At 49.6% G+C, this 27,486-nt stretch overlaps 9 protein-coding genes across 9 annotated transcripts; 5 read left to right on the top strand and 4 right to left on the bottom strand.

Moving 5' to 3' along the window:
- The first annotated feature begins 491 nt into the window (after nucleotides 1–491).
- EJ05DRAFT_472999 (FAD-binding domain-containing protein) lies at nucleotides 492–2,807 on the top strand. Its single transcript, XM_033743298.1, has 3 exons — nucleotides 492–675; nucleotides 739–1,441; nucleotides 1,492–2,807. Exons 2-3 carry the CDS (start codon nucleotides 985–987, stop codon nucleotides 2,571–2,573), a joined length of 1,539 nt encoding a protein of 512 aa, XP_033604518.1. The 5' UTR covers nucleotides 492–675; nucleotides 739–984; the 3' UTR covers nucleotides 2,574–2,807.
- A 6,257-nt stretch (nucleotides 2,808–9,064) lies between these two features.
- On the bottom strand, nucleotides 9,065–10,719 carry EJ05DRAFT_491546 (cytochrome P450; the record flags this gene model as incomplete). The annotated part of the gene is made up of 3 exons (XM_033745989.1): nucleotides 9,065–9,641; nucleotides 9,702–10,270; nucleotides 10,324–10,719. 3 exons carry the CDS (start codon nucleotides 10,717–10,719, stop codon nucleotides 9,065–9,067), a joined length of 1,542 nt encoding a protein of 513 aa, XP_033604519.1.
- A 460-nt stretch (nucleotides 10,720–11,179) lies between these two features.
- EJ05DRAFT_473002 (cysteine proteinase) lies at nucleotides 11,180–12,274 on the top strand. The gene is made up of 2 exons (XM_033743299.1): nucleotides 11,180–11,454; nucleotides 11,502–12,274. The coding sequence occupies exons 1-2, from the start codon at nucleotides 11,400–11,402 to the stop codon at nucleotides 12,194–12,196; spliced, it is 750 nt and encodes a 249-aa protein (XP_033604520.1). The 5' UTR covers nucleotides 11,180–11,399; the 3' UTR covers nucleotides 12,197–12,274.
- A 2,300-nt stretch (nucleotides 12,275–14,574) lies between these two features.
- Nucleotides 14,575–15,807, top strand: EJ05DRAFT_433932 (AAA-domain-containing protein; the record flags this gene model as incomplete). The annotated part of the gene is made up of 2 exons (XM_033741625.1): nucleotides 14,575–15,417; nucleotides 15,589–15,807. 2 exons carry the CDS (start codon nucleotides 14,575–14,577, stop codon nucleotides 15,805–15,807), a joined length of 1,062 nt encoding a protein of 353 aa, XP_033604521.1.
- A 1,519-nt stretch (nucleotides 15,808–17,326) lies between these two features.
- On the top strand, nucleotides 17,327–18,481 carry EJ05DRAFT_522338 (uncharacterized protein; the record flags this gene model as incomplete). The annotated part of the gene is made up of 1 exon (XM_033748781.1): nucleotides 17,327–18,481. The coding sequence occupies one exon, from the start codon at nucleotides 17,327–17,329 to the stop codon at nucleotides 18,389–18,391; it is 1,065 nt and encodes a 354-aa protein (XP_033604522.1). The 3' UTR covers nucleotides 18,392–18,481.
- A 1,525-nt stretch (nucleotides 18,482–20,006) lies between these two features.
- On the bottom strand, nucleotides 20,007–20,401 carry EJ05DRAFT_473005 (uncharacterized protein; the record flags this gene model as incomplete). The annotated part of the gene is made up of 2 exons (XM_033743300.1): nucleotides 20,371–20,401; nucleotides 20,007–20,319 (listed from the first exon to the last, which is right to left on the bottom strand). Coding segments are annotated over exons 1-2 (166 nt in total), but the record flags the coding sequence as incomplete, so codon positions are not given.
- A 2,026-nt stretch (nucleotides 20,402–22,427) lies between these two features.
- EJ05DRAFT_473007 (thiazole biosynthetic enzyme variant 5) lies at nucleotides 22,428–23,966 on the bottom strand. The gene is made up of 3 exons (XM_033743301.1): nucleotides 23,911–23,966; nucleotides 23,229–23,862; nucleotides 22,428–23,177 (listed from the first exon to the last, which is right to left on the bottom strand). The coding sequence occupies exons 2-3, from the start codon at nucleotides 23,563–23,565 to the stop codon at nucleotides 22,534–22,536; spliced, it is 981 nt and encodes a 326-aa protein (XP_033604524.1). The 5' UTR covers nucleotides 23,566–23,862; nucleotides 23,911–23,966; the 3' UTR covers nucleotides 22,428–22,533.
- Nucleotides 23,967–24,639: 673 nt separating this feature from the next.
- Nucleotides 24,640–25,487, top strand: EJ05DRAFT_434201 (ribosomal protein S6e; the record flags this gene model as incomplete). The annotated part of the gene is made up of 3 exons (XM_033741640.1): nucleotides 24,640–25,101; nucleotides 25,177–25,338; nucleotides 25,389–25,487. 3 exons carry the CDS (start codon nucleotides 24,640–24,642, stop codon nucleotides 25,485–25,487), a joined length of 723 nt encoding a protein of 240 aa, XP_033604525.1.
- A 592-nt stretch (nucleotides 25,488–26,079) lies between these two features.
- On the bottom strand, nucleotides 26,080–27,379 carry EJ05DRAFT_491538 (ribose-phosphate pyrophosphokinase 4; the record flags this gene model as incomplete). Its single annotated transcript, XM_033745988.1, has 5 exons — nucleotides 26,080–26,154; nucleotides 26,312–26,666; nucleotides 26,736–27,108; nucleotides 27,163–27,254; nucleotides 27,309–27,379. The coding sequence occupies 5 exons, from the start codon at nucleotides 27,377–27,379 to the stop codon at nucleotides 26,080–26,082; spliced, it is 966 nt and encodes a 321-aa protein (XP_033604526.1).
- Between the last annotated feature and the right edge of the window lie 107 nt (nucleotides 27,380–27,486).

The raw sequence follows: 27,486 nt of genomic DNA on the forward strand, positions 1-27,486 counted from the left end.
GCTGGGGTGCTCTTGCCCCTTTAGCCAAAGGCGAAAAGGGAGCAAGGCGGAAAGGCAGCCAGTCAACAAGGCAACAAGGCTCAAAGCGGGTGTTGGTGTCGTTCCTGATCGCTGATTCGTGGACTCAGTTTCGGAGCGCGCGTCCGCATCAACACGATACCAACACGCCAACACGAACAATTCAGCCTCGTCAATATTACCTTAATCTCCGGTCTAAGTTATTGTGAAGGCAGCGGATACACAATTAGCAACCTTCAGGTATCTACGTCTGATGCCTTTCGCTCGTGCTGGTGAATGGTATGAAGGATCTCACTCGCGCATCGGAAACAAGGAAAATATGACGTTCAACAATTGACCATCTCGTCTGGACTTGAATCAAGCGCAGTCTCCGGGTCATTTACGGGGGTGAAGTAGTGGAGCAGGTATACAAATAGATGATACTGATGCCTGGTGAGATTCTCAGCCGCAGTAAACCTCCGGGGGCCTAAGAAGTAGTGGTAAACGAGGCTGAAGCGTCACAGTGCCAACCGTTCTACCTTGGCGTCGCACGGATCGAGTTACGCGCATCTTAACTAGTGTGGCTTACAAGTCTAGTTCCCCGTACCTACCGAACTATAGAAAGATCTGACGAGTTGGTGGCTCGATGCAGACGAGCTTGTATATTTGTAGAAAAAGGTGAGCATGGCAGTGTTTCGACTTCCGGACCAATCAATACCACAAGCTGAGCGTGCTGAGTAGATGCCACTGTCACTATGCAGCCAGGTCACGGCCTGACCTCAGAGATATCGCCATGAGTGGTCCTCTCTCTTGGCCCCAAACGAGGCCGTCAACCATCTGCAGTGTATCGTAAGATGTAATGATGGCTAAGACTGCCGTGTATAAAGCGCGAACGGATTCTGCGTAGTCCGGCAGTGATAATACAACTGATTCCTAAGATACATACACACTGTCTCACTGATACCGAACAGCCAATTCTGGATTAAGATGGTTAAAATCACTGGCATTACCGGCGCCCAGTTCGAAGCCGACACGCCCGAATACGATACCGCACGTATCCAATATGCCACTTTCGGCGGAAATCATGACGACCAGGGGCTAGACCCTCTCCTGATCATCAAGCCGAAGAACAAAGACGACATCAAGCTTGCACTTGCATACGCCAATGAACAGAGGATCGCTGTCGCGATCCGCACGGGGGGACACCAGTATAGTGGTGCATCCTCAACGACATCCCAGAATATTCAGATTGATCTGTCAGAGACATTTGCGGGTGAATGGTTCTCAACCGAGGAAATTGATGGAGAACATAAGAGGTCACTTGTGCGAGTCAGTGTAAGCTGGCGTCTTAACGACTTCAATGCTATGCTTGGCGCGAATGGTCTATTCGTTCCGCATGGCCAGTGTGGTCATGTTATGTTAGGAGGTCATGTCCAGACCGGGGGTACGTAATTCCAGATCACCCCAAGAGGTAAATGTACTAAGTTGAGGCAGGATATGGACAGCTTGGTCGCAGCTTTGGTCTGCTGTCGGATCATGTTCGGACGCTGGAGATCATCACGCATGATGGGCAAGAGCTCGAGGTCGATCGCACGCATTTCCCGGAGCTGTTTTACGCCATGCTGGGTGGGAGTCCGGGGAACTTTGGCGTCCTGACGCATGTAACGCTCGAAGTGCATCGCGACCAGGATCATCAGGGCGCACGCGCGATGAAGGCGGGTTGGTTGTATGACCCAGCTGTGATGAAACGGTTGACAGATATGGTCGTTCAAATGGGCGAAGACGATAATTTTCCCGCGAATTTCGACTTATGTGTAAGCGTTATCGACCACGGCGCGGACTTACCAGCTCACGGTTTCGATAATCCTGCGCTGAGAGACAGCAACGACCTGGGACCACCTATGATTGTTGTATATGCGCAATGGGTACCATTGACCCCAGGTGAAGTATTTGACGAGCGAGCTCAACAATGGTTCACGGAGCTGGGTCAAGGCGCTTTTCAAGGTAACACCATCATCGAGGCGCCAATGTCAAAAATCACACCCATGTGGATCTTTCCCAACCCACGCGAATACAACTTACCATACGTCAAGCGCGCATACGTCACCAACTCGAAGACATTGTCGAAGGATGGTTGGGCGCAGTGGGTGACTGATAGATGCACGCAGATTGTGGGAAAACATGCTGAAGACCTGCATCTTGCAGTTCAACTCCAGTGCTTTGGAGGAGGATTGTCCAAGTTCAAAATAAATGCTGACAATGGAACATCGCTGAGCTGGCGTAGGGACAGCACCATTGTGGCCGTGTTGGACTGCTTCCACGACGAAGATTCCAAGGTTGATGCGGAGCAATGGCAGAACGTGAACGATGAGCAAGGTGTTGGTCCCAAGGGTATCTTCAGCAGGGAGGACCGTCGGGTGCTCTGGGGCTCATACGGCGAGTGGGACCTTGACAAGGTGTGGAACTGTTATTACGAAGACCGTGAAAAGTACGAGAAACTGGGTGAGATCAGGAAGATCTATGACCCGAATGGAGTGTTCACGTCAAATCCATTCTCAGTGAAGCGCGCTGTTTGAGTCAAAGAGCCGGATGAGTGTAGATGGCGGTTCAGAGTAGCGAGACAGGATGTATGTATTAGTAGCACATGTATTCAACGCAACATTCTTGCAAATCGACGTGATCCGTTAGGATTGGGTGACAGCACCCAGCCATGCTCTTGGTGTCGCTTGAAGCGATGACGCTGCAGTACCTGTCCACGTCTTCTCTATCACGTCGATCTTGCCTGCAAGACGTCCCCAAACATCTCTTCTTGAGTCGATACGGTGGTGTGCAAAAAATACGGAAGTGACTTGCAGATTGTGTTCCGTGAGGAGATTATTGGCACCATGTTGGTTTGAAAACCTGCTCAACCGGGAGCACGCTCTCATGCCATCGTCTCAGTTATGTGCTCAGTATGCGTCAATATCAAGCTGTGGATTTACCAATGCGCAACTAGCACGAAGGATTGCGCGCCGCTCCGGTGACGCCGACCCAGGACCTTTGGTCCCAATGGCTGCATGATGCTAGTGTATAAGAAGCCATATTGACGATGCGAGAGTCTTGGTCGCAAGACAGGGCCGGAAATGCACGATACCTTGTAATTACGCTTCCAATCGACAGCCATTCTACGTCACAACGAGCACTAAGGCTTGTGAAGAAGGATGTAACCTTATTAGCGCTGGCCGGATAGCTCAGACAGGTATAGAACATGACAATTGATATTATCATGCGCCGAAAGGAATGGGAGGAGATGGTGTTTACATTAGTGAGGGCGATGAGGAGTAGACCGGAGAAGATGAAGTTGAGGTCCAGGCACGGCCGAGCCAAAGACGTTGCTCCGAGCTGTCACTAGCCTATACTCTTCTACCGTAACTAATAAGAAGGATGACTAACTACCTATACCGAGATATACCGTATGTGTATACCCACGTGACACGAGTCCGAGTGTCAAGTGACCAGACCCCATGTGGGCGCAACTACTTCGCTATCGAAACCTCCGTCTCGGTCTCGGACTTGTTCACGGCTCAACATCTTCACCTTCATCATCTCCAGCTTCATCCTTCTCTAAAATCCTTCCATCGCCTCTGTCCGAGTCTGGCTCCTTTCTCTCTGCCCGGCATCGTATTTTTACCATCCTGGACCGATGTTAAGGTCCACCTGCACCAATCGACTCATGCCCACCACGTTTTTTGTTGGGTAACAAAGTTTGCGCTAAGACACCGCCTCCGAGATCTGGACTGGATCTCCCTCAGCGCAAACGTTTGCTCCGTGTATTGCTGTGTTGTGCGATCCCCTCGCTCTGCACATTTGCCGGGGGTCCCCAGATCAACGTGGTTGTCACATGGAGAGAACAGGGTCCAGGCTGTCTGGATGCTCTTGTCCTGCAGATCATTAAGCTTCTTGAAACCGAGTATGGGAATGCGACTGCACTGTCTTCCATGACATATCGCGATCCTCTTGCCGATCAAGGTTTCTCCTAGTAATGGAACAGTCTTGATACAGCCTTGTGGAGCCTTCTGGGCTGGCTGCGTCACGTCGAGCCGTGCTCTGATAAGTTGGCTTCCAATCGATACATCGAGACACCCAAGGTTCTAGATGTGGAGCATTAAGGAGCATTTTATGTCGAACCTGGTTGGCTGTGTCTAGGACCTCGCAACTCCAAATGTGTACTTGTCCTACGCTCTCTTGCGTGTGCCCCAGAGCTCAGGTGCCGTAGCATCCAGCCGCTGTCATGGAACAAGGTCTGGAAAGGGTCACAAAGTTTATTTTCTGCATAGCCGGCATGCCCATAGGTCAAAAAGACCTATCAGCCAGCAATCTCTCGACCTTACTTCTATTCTGTGGTTTTTTCACTCCTTCTCTCCGCCATCATCTCGTTTTAATAGTTCGTTCTCGCCCATGGCATCCCGATGGAATGAACTGGCCCTTGAGGACGCCAATCTGTCCGCTAGAACGTACTCTTTCAATAAAGGCTCCCCTCCCTCTGTCCCTCCTAAGGAACCCCTTGTCTTCGATTTTAAGGAAGCACTTGGTCTAGGGCCATCGACTCCCAGTGTAGTATCAGACTCTTCTGCTCATACACTTGGCTCTGGTGTTCACCCAGAGAGTAGCGCTTCCGCCTATCAACCATCTCGGCCTCAGCCTTTGCAGCAGTTTCATCCATATCCTTCTGCTCCACAGGTTTCTCACGGGACTCATAACTACAGCCAGAATCACCTACATCCTGAACGACACCGCGGCATGGCCCATTCCTCCAAGGCCCAGCAACAATGTTTGCGGCTATGCAAAACCACATCGGCAGCTGGTGATCGCGTCGCCGAACGCATGGCTGAGTTATCTGCTATTGCCAGGCATCTTCCTCATGGCTTCGACGTCCTAGCTAACGATCTGCTCGACACGTGTCAAGTCTTCGCCACTATCGAGTATGGACTCGGCGAGGTCGTGAGTGAGGGTCAATCATGGCCACTTGACATGATCTCCGTCTTAGACAAGAAATTTCGTGCTGCCCAAAGAGACTTTCAAAATCTCGATCACATGATCGGAAAGCAGCTTGAGCAAGAAAAGAAAGGATCCATGGGTCGCTGGTTCTCACGCACATTCGGAGATAGTGGACTTCATGGCATGGCCAATACACTAGCTAAGACTCGTGAGGACCTCAAAATCAGCGCATTCATGTTCCAGTGGCACGCTGGTGCAGACATCGAGAGCGAGGTTGGCATTGGCTATATCGGACTTGCCTCTGCGCTCGACGGTAAAGGTACCCGACGCAAGCCCCCGCCTGCGTCTGTAGCTTCCGATGAGACACATCGTCCCGGTCAAGTCCAGAGACAGCGAAGTCTGGATCACCCGCGAATGACTCCACAATTGATGGCGCCGCCGGCACCGCATGGACGCGGGGACAGAGCCTTCCCGTTGAGGAATGAATCTCTCGGAACCCGGAGTGATACGATGGTTCACAGCCTCGATTCACTAGACAGTCCAACCACTCCGTACACATCCAGTTCTACAAGCTCTTACTTCGACCCTAACCAGAATCGGAAGCCTGGTATGCCACACGGTCATGACGATAACTACCATTCGCACTCAAGCACAGAATTTGATGCTCTTGTTGGTGACATCTCCCAACTTGACCTCGATAGCATCAAAACTACACATATCGAGGCCGAACCATTTACAATGCCACGAAGGAGACCTCGAACTCTGGCTGATGCCGATAAAGTGGGCGCAACGAACGCCCTCGTAGCAGCAATTCAATGCAGAGATCATCGCCGCGTCGAGCAGCTCCTAGACCGCGGTGTTTCTCCCAACACTGGGCACGAGCATCACGCTTTGAACGAAGCCATGCTTGCCCAAGATGGTGAAAGTGTGCGCCTCCTTCTGCTTTACGGTGCCGATCCGAATGACCCTGACGCGAACCACGTCAGTCCTCTTGCCGTTGGAGCTATGAAGTCATTCCTGGCCGGAACCTTGGTTCTTCTCAAATATGGAGCAGACCCAAATTTGAGTGCGGGGCCCGACTCTGATAACGCGATTGTCATTTCTGGCAACACTGGCAACACCAAGATCCTGCACATGCTACTCATGTATGGTGGTAAGCCCAATCAAAGTGCACAAGACGGCAATACTTTGTTGATCGGCTCCATCACCAAGAAGGTTCCTCTGACCTTGGTTGACTTACTACTTGAATATGGAGCCGACCCCAACGAGAAGAACCAGGAAGGCAAGACCGCTCTATTCGAAGCCATCACCTCAGGTCGTGACGATATCGTCGCAAGCTTGATCAAACACAAAGCAGATCCGAATCTGCCTGGACCTAAGCACATGCTATGGCCATCGACCTACCAACCCAAGTGTCTTCAAATCCTCCTCGATAATGGCGCGAGCTACCGAAAATCACCTGGCATCATGGAACTCGCAACCTCAATCAACAACATAGAGTCAGTAAAGATCCTCATCAAGGCCGGTGTCGACGTAAATGCGAAAAAGGACGGCGTTTACACTCCTCTCTGTACGTCCATCCGTGATAACCGCCCAGATATCTTCAAACTCCTTCTCGCCAACAAAGCCGACCCCAATGTTCCCGCCTCCGAGTACCCATGCTTCAAGTGCGTCACCCACCATCGCGAGCAATTCCTGCCTGCCCTGGTAGCAGCTGGCGGCGATCTCTCTTCACCAAAGGGCATCCTGGAAACTGCCGTAACTTCAAACAACATCGTAGCACTCAAATGGCTTCTCGATCAAGGTATCAACCCGGATGACAAGTCTGGCCAGGGCCATACCGCCCTCACGTCCGCCATCCGCGATTCCCGCGTCGATGTTGTGAAAACTCTCCTCCACGCCGGGGCAAATCCTAATGTGCGCGGCCAAGACTGGCCCGTCTGCATGGCTGTACGCAACCCCGAGATCCTCAAGCTCATCCTCACAGTTCTTCCCGAGCCGCGCGCGTTCAAGGGCATCATGGAGATGGCCGTACAAGCCAACCAACTTGAATCGCTCCGTATATTGCTCGCGGCAGGCGTGAGTGTGGAAGATCGTAACGGAGGCGTTTTCAGTCCGCTCACGACGGCAATTCGCGAGCGCCAAGACGAAATCGTCGATTTTCTAGTGGGTGAGGCAGGTGCGGATGTCAATGCCCCCGGAGAGCATTTGCCCATTGTCAAGGCACTGAGGAGGTGTGCGGAGGTGCACACTGAAATCATCGACGTGCTACTCGACAAAGGGGCTGACCCAAACAAGGTAAGTCTTTTTTTCTTGCGTTCGAGAGAGCTATTACTAATATAGAACAGATGTACAGAGGTTGGAACGGCATCATGCAGGCACTTGAAAATGGAGATGCAAAAATGCTCAAGAAGCTTTGTGAGAAGTGCGGTGTGGATTTGGAAGTGCGGGACGAGTTGGGACGCAACGTGACGGAGATTGCTGTGAGCAGGCGGTGGGAGGAGGCCATCCAGATTCTGCTCAGCAATGCCTTCAGGAAGTGAGTATGACGATGCATAATGTTGGAAACGAGGGTATTGTAATGTTGCAGTTTGGTACATCATATACCCGGTCGGTGTTTGCGGACTGTTGTTTACACACATACCACTTTTCTCTTGGGTTGTCGTTATTATGTAATATTTTCTTGTATGTATGTTCATATCGATCTCTTGAAAAGTAATGTTACCAAATAAACATTCCTTTATCGCTACTATCACACGAGGTCTCTCACTCGATCATTATAATGTCGCTTCATCACGCTTCATGTCATGTCGCCCGGCTCATGGTTACCTACGTATTGGAGGATAGGATGTGAGGCTGCTGAAAGTATTTGTCGAAGGGGTGAAGTCTTGGGTAGTTACATGTGTTGTAAAATTATAAAGCTATACTGAGCCGTTGTTGTAGGCCAGCAGGCGGCAGGGCAGTCCTCGACTGAGTCACAACTCGAGACTTCATGTAAAATCACCTGTCACTAAGCTGTGAGAAGCATAGCAATGCTAACCTGCATTGTATGACTAAAATCAGCAGACTTCGTGTATATACACATATGCATGCCACTGTTATTTTTGCTCACTACTTATGTTCCACGGCTGATACGTTCGTAATGATTTTTTTGGTTTACGTCCTCTCACCCCTCACTACTATTGTCGCTTCATTCATCTTTCCTAGACTCTTCAACGACTACAGGTCCTTCGTATTAGAATGCTGAAGCACAGGTACGAGATAACAATACCAACTGTCAACGGAACGAGTCTCTTCTACGCAGCTCACCGATCTGTTTGTCGTTCCTTTCTGGGATTATCGTTTGCCCATCTTACTTCGCCCTGTAATGGCTGTCTCCTACGCTATAGGAATACCTTAGTATGGTCAAGCCTATCACACCTAGATCCAGTGATAGCTGCGAGACCCGCTTGAGCAGCGGGTGCCTTGCATTCAACATGCATAGCTAGCTGGGATTTGTGACTGGGATATGTCCACATTATTACAACGCATACCCCTTTTACCAACATAGTTGCACATTCGGATGTAAGGGTATCCTCGGTGTATCTCCATGCGCAACCGAGACACTCCCTGTCCCTGCCGTACCGGCATGCTACAGCCAGGATCAATCCGGACCCCCACATCCACTCCCTTGACAATGCTGTGCAACATAATAATTTGAGCTCCGAGCGTTACGAGGCACCCGAGGCATCCGGGGTTCTCCTGGCTAGTACCCCTTGCGGCGGTACCCCGCCCGAATCTCTGTGTGCCTTACTTCGTCGGCTAAATCCCATAAGGGATGCGATGGATACTGATATGGTATCCCGAGGAAGTGGGTGAATTACTGCGTGATGTCTGGCTTGGAAGGGAAAAAGGAATAGTGGGACGCCCGAGAGAAGGGTATGGTGGCTCAAGCGATGTGTATGAGTGTAGTCGTCTAGTTCTACATGCTTGCAAGATATATGAAATATGTATCAGTGGAGATAGTCATAACGGAAATTTACAGAGCGGGCTGAGGAGCGATTTTCGCGAACCATTACGAGCAACAAAAACCATAGGTGTGAACCGCTCTCTACAATTCGCGAACCTTCACCCGTAGCCCGCCTCTCGGTTTTACCGTAAACATGCCATCCGGAACCGGCTCCCCTTGTCCTTGCGCAAGCTCGAACTCGAACCGAGCCAGGAGCGCTGCCAGCAGCGCTTTCAGCTCATACCTCGCAAATCCCTGACCGATACAGCTCCTCGGTCCATGGAGAAAGGTGTTGAAGGCGAGGGCCGGTGCACCGCCTTTCACCGAATCTTCCATCCATCTCTCCGGTCGGAAAAGGTCTGCATCGGGGCCCCATGTCGAGCTCGCTCGGTTGAGCGCCCAGATGGGGATGATGACGAGCACGCCGGTGGGGATGGGAATGTTGGCGATTGTGGTTGGGCGCAAGGTGACCCGTGTGGTGAGCGGAGCGGCGGGGTATAGACGGAGAAGCTCGGATAAGAATGCTTGGAGGTAGGAGGATGAATCCAGAATGTCGGCGGTCATGACGCTATCGGTGTGGAGCAACGGCTGGAGCTCATTGCGTAGGCGGATTTGGATATCTGGGTGGGTCGCGAGGATGTAAAGGGCCCACGAGAGAGTTGACGAGGTTGTTTCGTGGCTTTGCAGTGTATCAGTAGGATGTTTTAGTAGAGTGGGGAAGAACAGAGATTGGTATTACCCTGCAGCAAGAAACGTGAGCAGTTGATCCGTGAGAGTGTCGTCGGTAAAGTTCCCTGTGCGCGTCAAGATGGCGATGATATCATTTTGATGTCTTATTCCATCGTTCATTCCCTGCTGCTTCTCCGTGAGCAGGTCACTCGTAATCTCTCGCAGCCTAGAGGCTGCTTGCGATATGGTAACAGTTGCTCGGAGGGGTATCCATTTAGCCAGCCAGTACGGGAGAATCTCATTAGTCAGATAGTATAGCAGCATATCAATTGACTTGATATCAAACAGGGAAGAGTATTGCTTGGCAAGTGCATTGTCAGAGTTCTCGAGAGTATTAAAATCTTTGCCGATGCATGCAGACCCGATGATATCAAGCGTCGCTCTCGATATGGGTGCTGTTACTTCCAATGAGCCGTCCTTGCGAGCCTCACGCGAAATTACATCGCCTAGTTGATGACCTTTGGCCCAGAAAATTGGAACGAGGTCTTTGATGTGACGTCCTGAAAACGCTGGAGTAACGTTCTTCCGCTGTTTCTTGTGCTCGTCCCCTTCTACATTGACCAGACCGTTGCCGAGAATCTAACAAGATTTATTGGTGGAGAGCTTTCGAGAAGATTGACACCTAGACTGACCATGGATAAAAGCTTACGAGCCATACCGGGCTTCTCATAATGGTACGCATGGGTGCTCACAACGTCCATCATAGCCTCCGGAGTGGTAACGTGAATGGCGCTGCCGAGGTGCAAGTAGCCTTTGTAATGAATTACTCCTTGATTCGGAACTTGCTCAATCCATTTCCTAAACACTTGACCTGGAGGCAGGCCCTCTATTTCTTGGGAATGTCCGAGAAAGAAGTGGCTTGTTTGAGGTGCGGGAAGAGGCCTGAGGGGAGACGTGAAATAAGGAAGAACGAGTTTTGAAATAAGGAATGCATATGCGACAATGAGGAAAGTTTTGGTGACCAGATGAGAATTAGAGAAAAGGAAGAACTCGTACTGGCGGGCAAGGAGTAGTACGCTGACGGGCATCAGTGCCAGTCCCGTAACGATTATATCTCCTTTGATGGTTGCCATGCTCATCCGTTGCAAGCATTTGTACGTGATGCGATGAGTTGTACTCTACCTGCCTATATGTTCTCACACACTTATCATATATATGAGAGGAAGCTGGTCACATTCGGATCGCGTTGCGAGCGGGAGGCGGACCGTAAGCAATAAATCCATCCTTAGTCACGAGCCACGTATGCGTCATACTTATCGTTGGACGAGCTGATCCGAGTTGCATTTAGACTTGCACGAAATGCCTATGCCATAGTTAGACCTCAAGAGGCCATATGCATCGACTCATTGCAATACCTGTTAAATAAAAAGGTATGTCGGATCGAGATGTGCAGGATTAGACGTTCTGCTATCTACGCGTATATGACAGTAGCTTCATTCCCGCTGGGCTATTCAAAGCTGTCCTCAGGCCTTTAAGTTAGTTGTACCAGAGCAGTGCTTACTTTACTACTTATGGCTTCCAACATATAGGTGAAGAGGCAACAATACTTCAGGTGGAGCAAAATAATGCTATACATACACCTATTCACCAAGATATATATCCAGACAGCTAAATAGAGTGCCTAGGTAGTACCTGTGTGCTCTCCTGCGCTTCGTAAAAAACATCCTACTCATCTCAGTAGATTTTACCTGTTACGATTGTAGGCAATATGTCCTCGGCCACATTCATCGATGACACTGGAATGAAGACATATGTCCCGCTTGGTTCGTTCGTGCCTGGCTAGAAATTTACGTCCTCTGACATTTCCCAGAGAACAATCCAGATGTTATGACTCAACTGGCTCATCGCCTCGGAGCTTCGACGGCCCTGAGCTTCTACGATATCTACTCAATGGACGAAGATGTCCTCAATTTCATCCCAAGGCCCGCACATGCATTAATATTCATAGCCCACGCCGACGCCTTCTTCAAGACCCGCGATGAGGAGAATAATGGCATGTCAGAATATGACGGATGTGGTGCCGATGAGCCAGTGTTATGGATTAAGCAAACCATCGGACATACCTGCGGGCTCATGGCTCTTCTACACAGCATGGCTAATGGAGGTGCCAGAGAGAGTATTGTGCCCGGCTCACTTGCAGATAGGCTCTTCAGGGCCGCTGTTCCTTTAAAGCCAAAAGAGCGTGCCAAGCTATTATATGACTCTGAAGAGCTCGAACTCATACATCAGGAATATGCTCAAAAGGGTGACTCGGCAGCCCCATCTGCGGCGGATCCAAACGAGCTGCATTTCATAAGTTTCGTCAAGGCGGATGATAATCATCTCTGGGAGCTAAATGGGGGTATGAAGGGGCCTGTTGATCGCGGAGAGTTGGGTCAGGATCTGGACGTGTTAAGTGAGAAGGCGTTGGATCTGGGACCGAAGGCGTTCTTAAGGGCGGCCAAGGAACATGGTATGAGCGATATCAGATTCAGTATCATTGCGATGGCGCCGACTCTGGAATGATTGGGCACGACGGACAGATGCTATTGTTGAGCGATGCTAGCGAGAATGAGTCTAATAATGAGAAAGCTTGTGGTGCCGTTGACTCGTTTGTCTCCACAAAAGTCTCGGGCAATTTTAGCGTGGATTTCATGAAAAGCAGTAATGCGCCAACATACATTCCACCTCAGATTTTCTCTATTCATCGCTACAAGCTCGATTGAGCTGCATGTAGCCACATGCAACATATAGCCCGGCAGGCATTACGTGCCACATCTAGAAGCCCTGCCAAACTCATCGCCGGCCGTCGTTATCCTCGCATTACAGTTCGGGCCTTTCACCGAACTTCTGTCGCGTCACACCCACGCACTCCACCTTCGCGACTCGCTTCCGACGATACAAACAATAGAAGAGACATTCACACTAGTCAAAATCATCAGGGTTACTCTCAAGTGGCACAGGATCTCGAACAGGCCACGAAGTCGGGTCGAAGCGATGGACTACCGCCCGTAGATTTCCCAGATTGGTTCCTCGACAAGAATGTAATACTATGCGAAGATAATCCTGTCCGAGCTGGGATCGAATCAGAGATATGGATACAGTCGGAAGAACCAAAATCGGCGAGAGGCTATTCATTGACACCCTCGTGGCCGCTTATCAGAACCCTATGTCTATCAGCATGGAACAAGAGGCCAGACACGGAAATAACAGAGGATGAATTTGATCGTAGCCTAGAATCCTTGTGTGCTGCGGACCCTGCGATTCTGGGGTTGTTGAAAGAAGCTGACTTCCCACGCGATGGGAAAATTCTCAATCCACTTTCGCGGTCAGAGGTCAAGAGAAAGCTTGCCGCAATCTTGAACGCTCCATTCCTCGATGCAAGATCACCCCGCACAAACATGAAGGCTAATGCTCTACTTCGGACGACGGATCAGGACGATTTGATACCGCTTGTGAAAGAGATGGCGGGCGAGCTCAACGCAGATGTTGTGCACATCGATGCTCAGGACATAGCGGAGCTCTTAGGTGGCTATGTCAGTAGTAAATCACCCTCGAAAGAAATTCAAAATCTGGGCTTTGATACATACGCGGAACGTGGAGTGCTGATGCAAGAATCTGAACAACGAGAGGAGGCCGAGGAGGAAGAAGATGAGCAAAGTGACGAAGACGACGAAGAACATGCTCCGCAGTCGACCAGAAACAATTCCATATCCTCTGTCCTGAAATCTCAACTATTTCCACTATCTCGTATAGCTGGGATGAGTGCCGTCGTTGTCGACGGGGTCACAGGCAAAAGAATCAGTCTAGGGAGTAATCAGCCCAGCCGTGGGAATAACTATGACCCAGAAGACCGAATTGACCGTCTCAAAATAAAGACATGGCTATCCAACTTACTTAGGCTTCCACAGTTCAAAAGATCGTCTCGAAATGGCGCTGCCAACACTCGCTTGGTAGAATCAGCACCCTCAGATCACGCAACTTCAAGGTCCTCAAACCAACCTTCGACAGATACTGGGGCTTTCGAGCAGAACACTAGGCTTGTCAAGGCTGCTTTCAGGGGCGTTGAAGGGCCGGAAAGTTCTGGGCACACGTTTATTGCTGACATCTCCGCCCTGGGAGATCCCGGTAAAGAGGGTGACCGCAAAATCGAGATTCGTGTTTCTGGACGATCTAGGCCTGGACCACCGACACAGGAGACTCCAAAAACCATCGTCGTGGTACGTGACCTAAAAGAAGTGGCTGATGTCAAGGTTGGCGACTTGATACTTGGAGAATTGCAAAAGATAATACAAGACCGCCGAGCTAACGGCGAGACTATCATGCTTCTTGGCACATCGACGAAGCTTCCTGCGTCTCGCCTGCCGTTAGGTTTCATTGGACAAGAGCCTGCACCATTGTACAACGTAATTGATGTGCAATCTCTGGACCTCCGGGGGCCGGGCTCAGAAGCGCTCGAGTTTACGTTGAAATTTCTTGATTTGATGGAACCAGACACATGGCCACAGGTTGTCGAACAAAGGACAATGGAGATAAATGCACGCCACATCTTAGACATGCTTCGCCTGTCGGATATTGACTCCATCGTTGCGGCGGAACCCGCGAGGGAACTTTCTGCCATACTCCCATCCCACCGGCAGATCTTATCCCCCGAAATGGTCTTTGAAATCATCCTCACCACGATTGGCACTAGGATTACGAGGGAGCTTACACCACAATTATCATCACTTAGTGAGCCAATATCAGATGACCACTCCCGGGCGTTTTCCTGTCTTCGAGACGCGGTGGCTCTACTTTCTGGTATCAAGCTCACACGAGACCAAAGAGCCCCCTCGAACTCCAGCAGTCAGCATGTTTTATCATTTGCAGCAAAGTTTGGAGGTGCGTCCAAAGCACAACCAATGATGACATGGGGTCGTCCAGCAGCTGCGCGTGACAACTCCCACGAGAAGCGCTTGAAAGGAGGGATCATCAACCCTGACGATATTCACACTACGTTTCAAGACGTCCATGTTTCGCCTGACACTATCGACACATTGAAAATGCTAACTGGACTATCTCTGCTTCGTCCAGAGGCTTTCACTTATGGAGTTCTAGCACGAAGCAAAATACCTGGTCTTCTGCTTTACGGCCCTCCTGGGACTGGTAAAACGTTACTGGCCAAAGCTGTGGCGAAAGACACACGTGCTACAGTTCTGGAAGTAAGCGGTGCTGACCTCAACGACAAATACGTAGGCGAGGGAGAGAAGAACGTGAAGGCTGTATTCTCTCTTGCAAGGAAGTTGGCCTCAAGACAAGGTGGCTGTGTGATTTTTATTGATGAAGCCGACGCCATTCTTAGTTCCCGCTCCTCAGAGACATCATCTCGAGGTCATCGAGAAACTATCAACCAGTTCTTGAAGGAATGGGATGGCATGAATGAGCAAGGAGTATTCATCATGGTCGCCACGAATCGACCTTTCGACCTGGATGACGCCGTGCTGCGGCGACTACCCCGACGTATCCTTGTTGACCTACCTGTTAAAGATGATCGGAAGAAAATCTTGCAGATTCATCTCAGAGACGAATCTCTAGATGAATCCATTTCACTAACGGCGCTGGCAGAGGAAACAAGACTCTTTTCAGGGTCAGATCTTAAGAACCTATGTGTGTCAGCTGCTCTGGCTTGTGTCAAAGAAGAGTACGAGTCCGACCTGGCCAAAGATGTAACGTCTACATTCCCGGCGGCAGCAAATATATCTTCGGAAGTTTCTAAAGGACATAATTCTGATGTTGGGCTGGACGAGTCCCACAATACTTCGGGGTCTAGGAAAGCCTCTACTGCCGAAGGACCAGAGTCGATGACCCACAAAGATACAGAAGCAACACCATTCTCGGGGTCTTTCAACACAGCAAGTGAGAGCAACGCACCACTGAAGCGTCGCGTTCTCCACAGGCGCCATTTCGATAAAGCTCTACAGGAGATAGGCTCTAGTGTCAGCGAAGATATGGGAAGCTTAGCAGCGATCCGCAAATTTGACGAGCGATTTGGCGACAAGATGGCGCGGGGAAAGAAAAAATCACGTTGGGGCTTTGGACAGGTAGACGCCGAGAGCGAAGCTGCGGCTAGTGAGCGAGCGGCGCGAGTCCGCTCGTAAGGAGACCCTGTGTGTATCAATAGATGCATGTATAGTATGTACATAGATGTCTGGGTGTATGTGTAAGGTATATGGCGGTTGCATTGCACGGGACTATATGGGATGATTGCTGCGTAAGAATTCTTGGTGTGTCACAGGCTCATTCGGGAGCTTGCGGCACGTCTTTGCATAATGTTCCTGACCTCCTTTGCTGTGACTCGCGACCAGCTAGACGTGATTTCCAACTTGTGAGGTGAACATCATTACCCATATTGTCCTACCCTAGGTTCGGACGGTGTAGAGAGCAGGTAGTGAGAGCATGCGTTCCAAAGTAGGTTCGGACAAAGGGTAGAAGTAGTGCGTAAATATGGGAATAACGAGATGGTATTCGTTGTCCGAGGCTGCGACGTCCGAGTAGATACTGGTCTGTATGTGTCTGCTGTGGTGTCGTCGCTTGACTGTGGCCTCCTTGTTGTCCTTATTCTTATCTTCCGTAGATGACTTGTTATATGAGGCGACTCCACATTGAGTGCCGGCCCGTATGACAGTGACTTCGTATGGATGATGTAGTGCAATAGATATACATGCACTTATGCCAGACTGGATGAACGGGTATCTTGCCCAGACCGTACCTACTGTGATACGTAGTCCCACCTCCTTGAATCATATGTATATTAATGCCCCAGGTTATGCGTTGACATGATGTCTCTTTCTTGTTTCAAGTCCTGTACTAATCTTTCTATGTTGAGTGTTATGAAGCCAATTTGCTGAGATGTAGCCACGCAGGCTCCGGCGCTTGTCGAAGCTTGCGGCATCAAAGTTTATCAGATCAATGGGAACGCAGTACTTTCCTCGAATCCGAACAAGTGGCCTCTTCCAAGCATTCAGAATCCATCCAGTTGCCAATTGCCTCGAGTATGATAGACCAGCTGTATATCAAGAGTTCTCTAGCTCAGGGCGAGGATTTTCAGATACTTGATATTTGGAGGCGCTTGTTTTGAGCCACCTTGTGATCGTAACTGCTATGCATTTTGGAAGGGCTCTTGTGCGAGCTCACGCTTTGATGGTGTAGACATGATGTATGTGTGTCTGAAGCATAGTGTGCGTCCAAAGGCGACGTTTGACAGGTTTCGTGTTTAGGATGACTGAAGAGCTGGGTGGGAGATCTTGTCAGGGGCAGTGTACAACGGAGGTAGTATAACCAAGTTTTCCCGGCCGAGGAGTTACTTTGTCAAAATTCCATTTAGTTTGCTCTGCTTGTTTGGGACTACGCACACAACTTTTTAGCACCATCGTCTCTAGCTTTCTTATTCAAGAATTCTTCAGGGACAAACTGTTTACAAGCTCTAAGGACTGATTTTGGCTACCAAAAGTGTATTTCCAGTCTTACGCTCGAAGCAGCTTGATCATCAATTCCGTTCGTCAAGTTATTGTTTACTGTTAGCGACACTTGCTAACGTCACTAGCCTGTCACTGCTCAGACAAGTGGTTAAGAGCTCCTTTCCATCATCATTTCCCTTTCTCCTCGAGTCAATTCGACATGGTATCTCGACGTCAGTCCGCCGCTTCAAAGCGTTCCAAACGCACACGCACACCCCTGACACCTCCAATTCCAACCCTCGCATCAACTCGGGCAAGACGTACAACTCGCCAGCCCATTCGATATGGCATCGACGATTATGTTACAATCACACGGGTACCTCGTCCACAGGCCTCCCGCTTGAACCCAAATGCGGTCACAACACAGCCCTCTCAGACCATTGCTCCAACTACAGCACAGAGCGCTCGCCCCTCGCAGATCGCCCACATCACTGCACTACCTACAGTACAGAATTCTCAGCCCAGTATGCCTGGTCTGAACAAAATAGCTACCATAGCTTCTGCTGCTAGTGTCGAGGGTGCCAAGGTCACGAAGGAAAAGACAAAGTCCACAGAACCAGATAAAACAGCTGATTCGGACATGCCAACGCTCAATGAAAGCGGCAAAACAGCTTCCGCTCCACCAGAATCTCCTCACAAGGCAAGCACAGAAATGAGCGCCTCACAGAACCGGGCTTCTTCGCTTGGTCCGAATGGAGATAACGCCGTCGCTTCGACTGCCCAGGGCTCCTCGAATATGCAGTACTCTGATGACTCTGTCGCTGCTCATGCCAGTGGTATAATGATTGCACCTCAGTCCGATGATGTAGATGATGCTGCCTTGAATCAGCCAGTCGTCCCAAACATGCACCAGGCCCCTGATTCTTCAATGGTCATCGACCCTGATGCAGCAAACGCTCCTGCCACAACAGGCAATTCCGCTGCTATCGACAGCCATGCAGCCATCAATATCGCCATCAATGCCCTCGCCATTGTCAACAACAGCAGCGCTCCTTCCACCACCGACTATGGTGCAGAGCATACAGAACAACACTCCTATGATGAGGAGGAAGATGACACTGATGTCGAGGAGGATACGCAGGATACATATGCAGTGGCAGCATATGTCAGAATGGCAGATGCAGCAGCAGATGGCAGCCTTTCGGAGGCGGATGACGACTGGCTCTCGTACTCGGAGTCGGAGCTTTCCGACAAGGAAAACATTCCGCCTCCTGGCGCTTTCTGATCGCCTCGTGGACTGTGGAGAAACGTGGGAATGCTTTAAGGTGTGTAGATGTGTGGCTCTGTTGAGTAGCGGGGTTTAGGTATAGACGTGGTCAATGAAATTACCATTAAAATGTGTCCCTTTGAGCTTCTAAGTCCTGCTTTTCGTGATAAGGAGTGGAAACGTCGTAGAGTCTATGACAGAAGACGACACTCTTTGCTCTCTGATATAGATGTCGACTGTCGGGTATCGAGACTGCTGATTATGGCAGTGCTCAGTAGGCCTAAAAACTCACGCCAGGACAGGTAATGGACGTAAGTGCTATTGTCTTCCTTTGAAAATGGCCTATGTAGTATCTCGACTGGAGCCAGGCAACATAAGAATGTAAAGGGCTTCTGCTGACTAACGTGTAGAAGGTATGGATGGTGTAGAAATGCAATCTCCCAGTATGAGTCGCTATGTCAAGAAGCATCATTGAGCACGTTTTCAGATATTTAGTACAAAGATAAACTACGCTCATTTCTTTCATGAGAATCAGGTATATGTCTCCTATATACCGTTACCACAGTCCACTGGCTTATGTTGAGGTTCCTAGTCTACTGTAAGACAGAGGCTCGCGCGACTGGGTACCATGACAGTGGGCTGGATCATAAGAGCACAGGCTTATTTCCCTTGAATGGCCCGCAGCGTGTGGTGTCATTGATTTTTTCATTCAGTACTATAAGATGGAGATATAATATCAGAGAAGGGTTTTAAAAGAGTTTCCGTAGATGTATGAGCCAGTGTGATTTTCATAGAGGAGGCTGCTGGTGGGTCTTTCGCTCCTCCTTATGAGTAGTAGTCAAAATAGGCTGCCACACACGAGCAGCCCCGTAGCCAGGTGCATTTGAACAGGCCTGACATTTGTTTTCGTGAGACATTCGCATAGTCTTCATTGGCAACGAGTTTCAGAGTTCAGATAATCAAGCCGATTCCTACGTGCACAGATGGAGAACCATGCTGGGAGTCATCACTAGTTCAAGATATCACACCATAAGCACCACAGGCTATGAGCGCAAATGGAGCCAATTTCGTGCAGCTTGACCGGTGTGGAGAGATGCCTAGTCTTGTATGAATGGTCCACTCTCAGTGTGCCCACGTAATGATGGGAGCTTGTTCAGTGACATGACTGGACAATGCCCCTGTTGCACCCTCATCCTAAATCATGGATTCTCTTGTCCATCCCAGCTTTTGCTAGCACGAGGACTCATCCATGCGTATGAGCGGGCGTCAAGGGTCGCGCCGCTCGTCTCGTGCCTGTCATCCATTGCGGCACAGCAAATGTTGGGTACTCTTATCAGGCGCATGCTCTCGTGGGATAGCCACCCTCATCAGCTTAGTACTACCCTCACGACGGCACACGATTTCAAACCTTTGGCTGATACTGTGTCACTCTCTTGACGAATCTCACGCACACGAAGGGGCTGGACAGATATTTCACTAGATCCTCTCTTGGACTCTCGGTGTGTCCACCACCTCATATATGCACAGTCAATTCTCAGTCCCTACCTCAGCCACAGCTCTTGCCAGATAGTTTCGTAGCGAAAAGTAGGAGTTTGTCGCGAACGTTGTGAGAGGTTAGGAGAATTACGAGCTTGGAGCAAGGTATTGTTGCATATGATGCAGAGGTGCTGCCTACTATGGGATGCTACCACCAAAGCTAATACAAAGTGTCGATCCCAGGTTCTAACGACCTTCATCGTCTATTTGTTTCCTCGGCCGTACCGTTCACCACGACTGTTTTCATATCATGTTGAACTGGACGCGAAATAGGTTGGTCGAGCGTACGCTGCGGTACTTGGGAAACGGCCAGACCTCCATCACTTGAACGATTCGATAGCTGGTTCGCAAGCCGTTCGGTGACTGTTGGTTCACGTCCGAGATAATCCGCCAACATAATAGGGCAATGACTAAATTATGTCAGTAAATTTGGTCCCTCTAAACCTAAACAGGCAACACACCCATTGCTCCTTTGAGAGATATCTCCTGACTGAGGAGCCTCATCTGCCATGATGGGAAGGTGGGCTACTACAAGGAGCGAAGCAGAAATAGCAGGAAAGTGAGTTATAGACAGCGGATCGTTTTCTCGTAGACACACTCCTTTTTATAGGAAAATGGTAAAAATACTCGACATGATTTCTGCATTTGACTGGCTTATATATGTTATAGAGCATGTTACGAGGCGGTTTATACACTGGTCGTCCTATTTGTGTTCTTTATGCAGCTTTCTCCCAGATAGTGACAAGATGCTTATCTGTATGATGGAGAGTGGTAAGCTGTGTGACCCACAGGACTGTATGTCAAATACGGCAAGGAGACAAATTATGTTGCATGCTGTCATGTTTGCGTGGCCGAGGAGCCTGAAGATACAGAATGTCATGGATGCCACGACACATAACCAAACATGCCAGGATCAGGTCCCCTGTCCGAGAAAGACGGTCACTACACGTAGAAAGTCTATACACCTAAATCTCTAGACTTGGTGGAAAACAGTAATTACAAGCGTGGTATACCACCTTCACTGAAGCATATAACGCGGAGTCCACATCTCTGACGCCTCTCCTGGACTGTTGCTCCAGTCATATAGAGTAGTCTCAACGTATCCTCTGCTTTTTTCCAGGGGTGAGATCGTCAGTGCACATGCTGCAGATTCTGGTTTCTGCAGTGTATCCTCATCACATCACCACTAGCTCCATTCTTCTGACCGGCGAACTTTGTTTCACCTATGAGGATAATGGTAGATGTGGACAAAACCCTGCTAGTGGTCCGAACCTTGCTTCGCGGCACCATCTTCAGTCAAGGTGCACTCTGGTCAGCCAGTGGCCTACAAAACTACCAGCGAAGTCTAAGAGCAGAGGTCGAACTAACAAATGCTACGTAAATACAGCTTTAGACGTGTCTTTTAGAGTGTAGCCCCTGATATACCTGTCGCTTGCGGCATTCGCCATCTTGAGCGTGCATGGAAGCGGGTATCTACAGCCTACTGGTGGGTAACACCACAGGTTGTAGAATGAATGAATGCTGATAGGACGATGCTTCGGCACAAACCTCGTTCGTATAATGCTAATCTAGATGCAGGGCCGAATGATCTCGCACTTGCTCAGTTAACAAAGTCACCAGTTCTCCATGCAGATTGCTGTACTTGATTATGGTCTTCCTCCATAGCTTCTTCTCAGATAGACTAGTCGTCGTAGAAAGGTCTCAGTGTACGTAATCTAACTTGATTACCCCTGCAACAACCCTCGAAAACCCAGCACGCAGATTAAGGTCATCAAGAATTTCGCAAGGCTAAGCTTGGTGGCCCAGCTCCATACATCCATCTCTACACCATGTAGGTATAGAACATGGGGTTTACAAACTCCGAGCACAGCTCTGATTGATCGAGTAAAAGAAGTCAAGGGGTTTGTTAGAGGCATCGCCTACTTACTCCTAGTCATTCAAATAATGTGCGAACCTGGTCCGCTGATTACTTGAGCTATAACTTGATAACGCATCAACATCTAATTGCTTTACATTAGACTCAATGGAGCATCCCTGACTTGTTCCCTCCAGAGGGGCTAGGATAGTTAGTATCGTTTTAGTTTGCTTGCGTATAGGATTGTCTCTCTTGCATGGATCGTGTGCAGCTCGAGATGTAGAGCCATTCGTTGATCACGTAGGTCTACCAGCATAGGCGTGATGCCCATTCCTATCATTTGACTAGATGTTCCCGATCCCAAATTTGCAGAGTTTGCTAGGTGATACTTGAACAAATGCGGCTTGTGTCCGAGCAAGGAGTTGCGAACAAGTAGAGAAGTTTAAGGGAAGGGTTTCGATTGTTGGCTTCGAAAGCTGTGCGACAGCGTGATTCCGTCTCCATTGCTCGGGTCCAATGCACTGTCGTCCGTGTCAGTCATGCATGCTCTGTTTTGTATCTAATTGCATAAAAGTGTCACAGAATAGCCCTCTCGAGTGATGAGGCGTCTTATTCGACCACCAAGATACTACACGGAGGCACCAATACAACGAGGGGCCAAGACACGCAGTATTCTGATTTCATTGACTATATGTTAGGTAAGGAGCGAAGCGTATTATGGTTGTTGCTAATGCCACTCGTGGAAGAAGCTGACTTGCTTACAAATCCATTATTGCTTGTCATTCTCCGCCTTGCGTTCATCGAAGACCTTGAGAACCTCCTCCGCGGCCTTGCACCCGGAAAGCACCATAGCACCGAAAGTTGGCCCCATCCTGTTAGCGCCGTCAACCTCCGAGAGCTCCATTCCGCCGACGATGAGACCAGGTACAATCTCACGAGTCCTCTTCACAATAGCATCCTCCGCAGTGTTCATGTCAAGACCACGCATGCCACCAAGCTGCTTGATCTGGTCCATGCTGACAAGTCTTTTGACGCTGAAAGCGCCGAATGGACCGTCATGGCCAGTAGTAGAGACAATGATGGGTGCATTGATGGTGTTGGGATCCATGCAGCTCTGATCGTCATGGTGCATGCTGACCAGAGTCCAGTTAGTAACCACACCGGCAATGCGGACGCGTCCGTCCGCTGTAGGACGAGTGATCAGATCCTCGACAGCTGTAGCGTTAAACAACTTAACGTTGGGAAACTGGAGGACCTTTGAGAGGATAGTTGAGGTGAACAACGCCGCGTGCTTGACAACAACATAGTTACCTTCCTCTTCATAAGCAACACCGACCTCACGGAGAAATGCATCTGCAGGCTTGCGCATTATCATGGCAGAGAAAAGTTGGCCTCCGAGCCAGGCACCACCACCTATGACTTGTAAACCTCTGGAGAATGGATTGCTTCGGGCGATGTACTCACCTGGTGCAACACCAGCCTCAATGATAGCGATTTTCAGATCTGGACGCTGCTTGGCCAGCATGTAGGCAGTGCTGAGACCACAAGATCCTGCACCCACGATAACAACATCGCTCTCGGCATACTTGTCTAGGTCGGCAAAGTAGCGACGGGTCATGGCACGCGAGACTTGAGACTCGCGAATTGGTGCGAACTGAAAGTTGTCCCATTGACCCAGCATGCTCTCAACCGTTTTGGTAGCACTCTTAACAGGCGCCGCGAATTCGGTCTTGGTCGAGAATATCTTGCTCTCGTGGACAGATACCTCCTGAGGCTGGATCAAGGCGGCTGGAGGCGACATATTGGACGATCTAAGCGGGATTAGTAGCTCTTCACGGGGAGAGGGAAACAGTTCATGATCCTTTCGCTCGCATTATCGAGACGCAAGTTCGGCCGTATAATCTCAGAACGAGTCCTCGGCAGTATCGACCATCTCTGTCTGCAGATGCAGCAGGTGGATAGCAGTCTCTGCCAGAACTCGAACACCGGCTCATGCTAAGATTACCTGGTTTACCTTGGTCGTCTCTGTCTAATCTGGCGTATAAAGGCATCATGTCAAAGTCTGTTCCCGTAGGGTACAGTACCGTGGATGAATGTGCTGTGTGTGTTAGTTATCTAGTCGGCTGTTTATGATTTCCATCAATACGTTACTGGTGCTTGTAAACACTTGAAATGTAGATACTGGAGTATGCGAGATTGAAGAAGAAGTTAAAAGGTGAAAACCACAATGCGTGAAGTAATTGATCTTTATAAAGGTGCGGGGTATTGGGACTAAGAGCTCCCTCCATGAAAATTATTAACGCGATGCTTAGGCCTAAGTGGGGGTTCCAGGGATGTGAATATCGGGGAGTAGCTCCTTTGTCGAATGATCGAATGATTGAATATTTTCCAGTCAGGTGTCTTGGTCATGTACGGTAGACGTTGCAGTAATGCACTTGCTGTTAGTATCTTTGGTGAGTCTGGCCGAGCTGCAACCTATAGATATCAGAGGACTAGACTAGACTATAGACTTGAAATCTGTCACAAAAATTTTAGGATCGAAAAAGGAGAGTAGGGAATAGATCAAATCTAGTCAGCGTGTTGAACTTTGAATTCGGATGCAGCTCTACTTCTTATGATGCATTGGCCAGCGCTGCGATAAGAGTGAAGGGGTCGCGTCAAAACACATTACTAGGTTCACACTAATGTTGTAGTAAGCGGAGACGGAAAATCATAGGACCGCACCCGACCATCTCACGGTGCGGATCTCGCTTACCTTAGCGCACACTTGATGTATGCGAAAAACTCAACACCTTTCCACACGACTTCAACGACTCCTAACGACAACAACCATCCGGAATTCAGCACCGAATCGTCTTGACTAACATCCGTCAAGATGAAGCTGAACATCTCATACCCGGCCAATGGCTCTCAGAAGCTCCTCGAGGTCGACGAGGACCGCAAGCTTCGCGTCTTCATGGAGCGCCGCATGGGACAAGAAGTTCCCGCCGACAGCTTGGGCGACGAGTGGAAGGGATACATCTTCAAGATCACTGGCGGTAACGACAAGCAGGGCTTTCCTATGAAGCAGGGTGTCATGCACCCAACCCGTGTCCGCCTCCTCCTATCTGACGGCCACTCGTGCTACCGCCCTCGACGCACCGGTGAGCGCAAGAGAAAGTCTGTCCGTGGCTGCATTGTCGCCATGGACCTTGCAGTCCTCGCTCTGGCCATTGTCAAGAAGGGCGAGAACGACATTCCAGGTCTCACCGACGAGGACAGCGTCAAGCCGAAGCGCCTCGGACCCAAGCGCGCTACAAAGATTAGAAGGTTCTTCGGTCTCAGCAAGGAAGACGACGTGAGTAATCACTTCCCGTCTTCGCCAATCCTTTTTCTATGGAAGGGTTGAGTCTGAGTTATTTGTGTGATATAGGTCCGTAAATTCGTTATCCGTCGCGAAGTCTCGAAAGAAGGCAAGCCTACCTACACCAAGGCGCCCAAGATCCAGCGTCTCGTTACCCCTCAACGTCTCCAACACAAGCGTCACCGAATTGCGCTCAAGCGCCGCCGTGCGGAAGCATCCAAGGATGCCGCTGTAAGTACTACAATTCGAACAGTCGATCGCACTTCTAACCACATCCCAAGGCCGAATACTCAAAACTCCTTCACACCCGTATCTCCGAAGCCAAGGCCGCCAAGGAAGACGTCAAGAAGAGGAGAGCCTCCTCGGCAAAGAACAACTAGAATAGTTTCGTTGTGTATTGTTGATCATGAGGTGCATGTGGGATCTGAAAAAATCGGCATGAAAGGAATGTATTGCGGTAGGCACTAGTCTCGGCATAGCTTGAGACACGAGGCTCTCACTCCAAGTTTTGGGAACATGTGGTCTGGCCGTAGCCGCGAGAATCCCTCAGCGGGTAGCTCAATGCTATCAGTACATCTACCTAAAAACCATTCATTACTTCTTTGCTACACGCGACCAATGTTACATAGGAGCCTTCAATGTCTTCTCCGTCCGTCCCGCCAGCGAATTTCAATGATCACTCTGGATGAATGCGTGCCATTCCAGAACTAGCGAGCATAGATGTGCCAATGACTAGTTCTGTGTCCCAACTATGCCTATGTCTATATTCTGCGATGACTTAAGACAATGAACGTGTTAACCTCATGTGAAGAAGTGTTTGCGAACGGACAGAGCACGAAATGTAGTACAGAACATGATCCCGAGCTGAAATTGATGAAACACAACCAGTAATCTGAGCTTTCTTGCCAACATATTTTTCTCATTGATCGCCCAAACGCCAAAATTGCAATAGCCTAAACTGACACAGCTTCCTTAATCAACTGGCGCATGTTTGAAGAGGAACGACACACTCTCCCCGTTGTGGGTCCGGCGACACGCTTCTGCAAGCTACACAGCGGGTCAGTAGCTGCAATAGGCAAGAGGATGTGTAATCCTGGTTTGCGAATGCCTGATGGATGGGGTTGTAAAGCTAGTGAGTCTGAAGGCAAGCATGACAGAATCGTGAAAAAGACATGTGTAACAGACACTATAAAAGTGCACTTACCGTAGGGCTGATATCAATGGTCTCGATTTTGGAGCACAACTCCTTCTTTTCTGTGTGGGGGACGGTATTGGTCACGACGATCTTCTTGAGCTTGCTGTCGTTCAAGTTCTGGATTGCATTACCACTCAAAACACCGTGAGTGACGATTGCCAACGCCTCTTTCGCGCCGTGTTGAATGACTACATCAGCTGCCTTGCATAGGGTCCCGCATGTGTCAGCGATATCATCAACAATAATAGCAGTCTTTCCAGTGACATCTCCGACCAGGACCATTCGTGAAACCTCATTCGGTCTCGGGCGTTCTTTGTGGATCAGAGCGAAACCCAAGTCAAGACCGTCCGCTATAGAGGTTGCTCTAGAAATTATGTTAGCTTCGATGACAATACAATACAGAGATCGGGGTTATGGGGAGCCCAATGCACACCTTTTAGCTCCTCCGGCATCCGGACTAACAATGACTGCGTCCTGAAGCGGAACGTGTTCCCGGATCCAGCGAAGGGTACTAGGTTCGGCGTATAGATTGTCCACAGGGACATTGAAAAAGCCTTGGATCTGACTGGCATGTAAATCCATAGTGATTACATGGTTACAGCCTGCGGTCTGCAACATATTTGCCATGAGCTTGGCGGTTATAGGAGCGCGCGACTTGTCCTTTTTGTCCTGGCGCGCGTACGGAAAATTGGGTATAACAGCCGTGATCCGACGGGCAGAAGCGGTCTTGCATGCTCGTATCATGATGAGGAGCTCCATGAGGCCATCGTTGATATCGCCGGGGGCGGTGGACTGGAAGACGAAGACTATAAGACGTTCAATTAGGAGCGCGGGATGCAAGCAGAATATATTGTACACACCATCTTCATCACGAACCGACTCTCCGATGGTTACAGAGGTCTCTTGATTAGAATATTGAAGCACTAACAGCTTGGCCAATTCGATGCCCAACCTAGGTAACGCGTAAGAAGCCAGGTGAGGGAAGTGAGCAGATCAAGGCGCATACCGATCAGCCACCAGCTTCGCAAGGGTGGGATGACTGTTGCCAGTAAGCAACTTGATTGAATTGGAAGCCATAACGATATGGCAATGGTGTGGTGGAGGAGAGCGGCGTTAGCGTTAGCATGTTGCAAAGATAGAAGCTCGTGAGAAAAAAAACCTCTTGGAAGATGAGTCGTCATGGG

This window comes from Pseudovirgaria hyperparasitica (assembly GCF_010093815.1).
Source record: "Pseudovirgaria hyperparasitica strain CBS 121739 unplaced genomic scaffold EJ05scaffold_2, whole genome shotgun sequence".
In the NCBI taxonomy this organism is placed as follows: Eukaryota; Fungi; Ascomycota; class Dothideomycetes; order Acrospermales; family Acrospermaceae; genus Pseudovirgaria; species Pseudovirgaria hyperparasitica.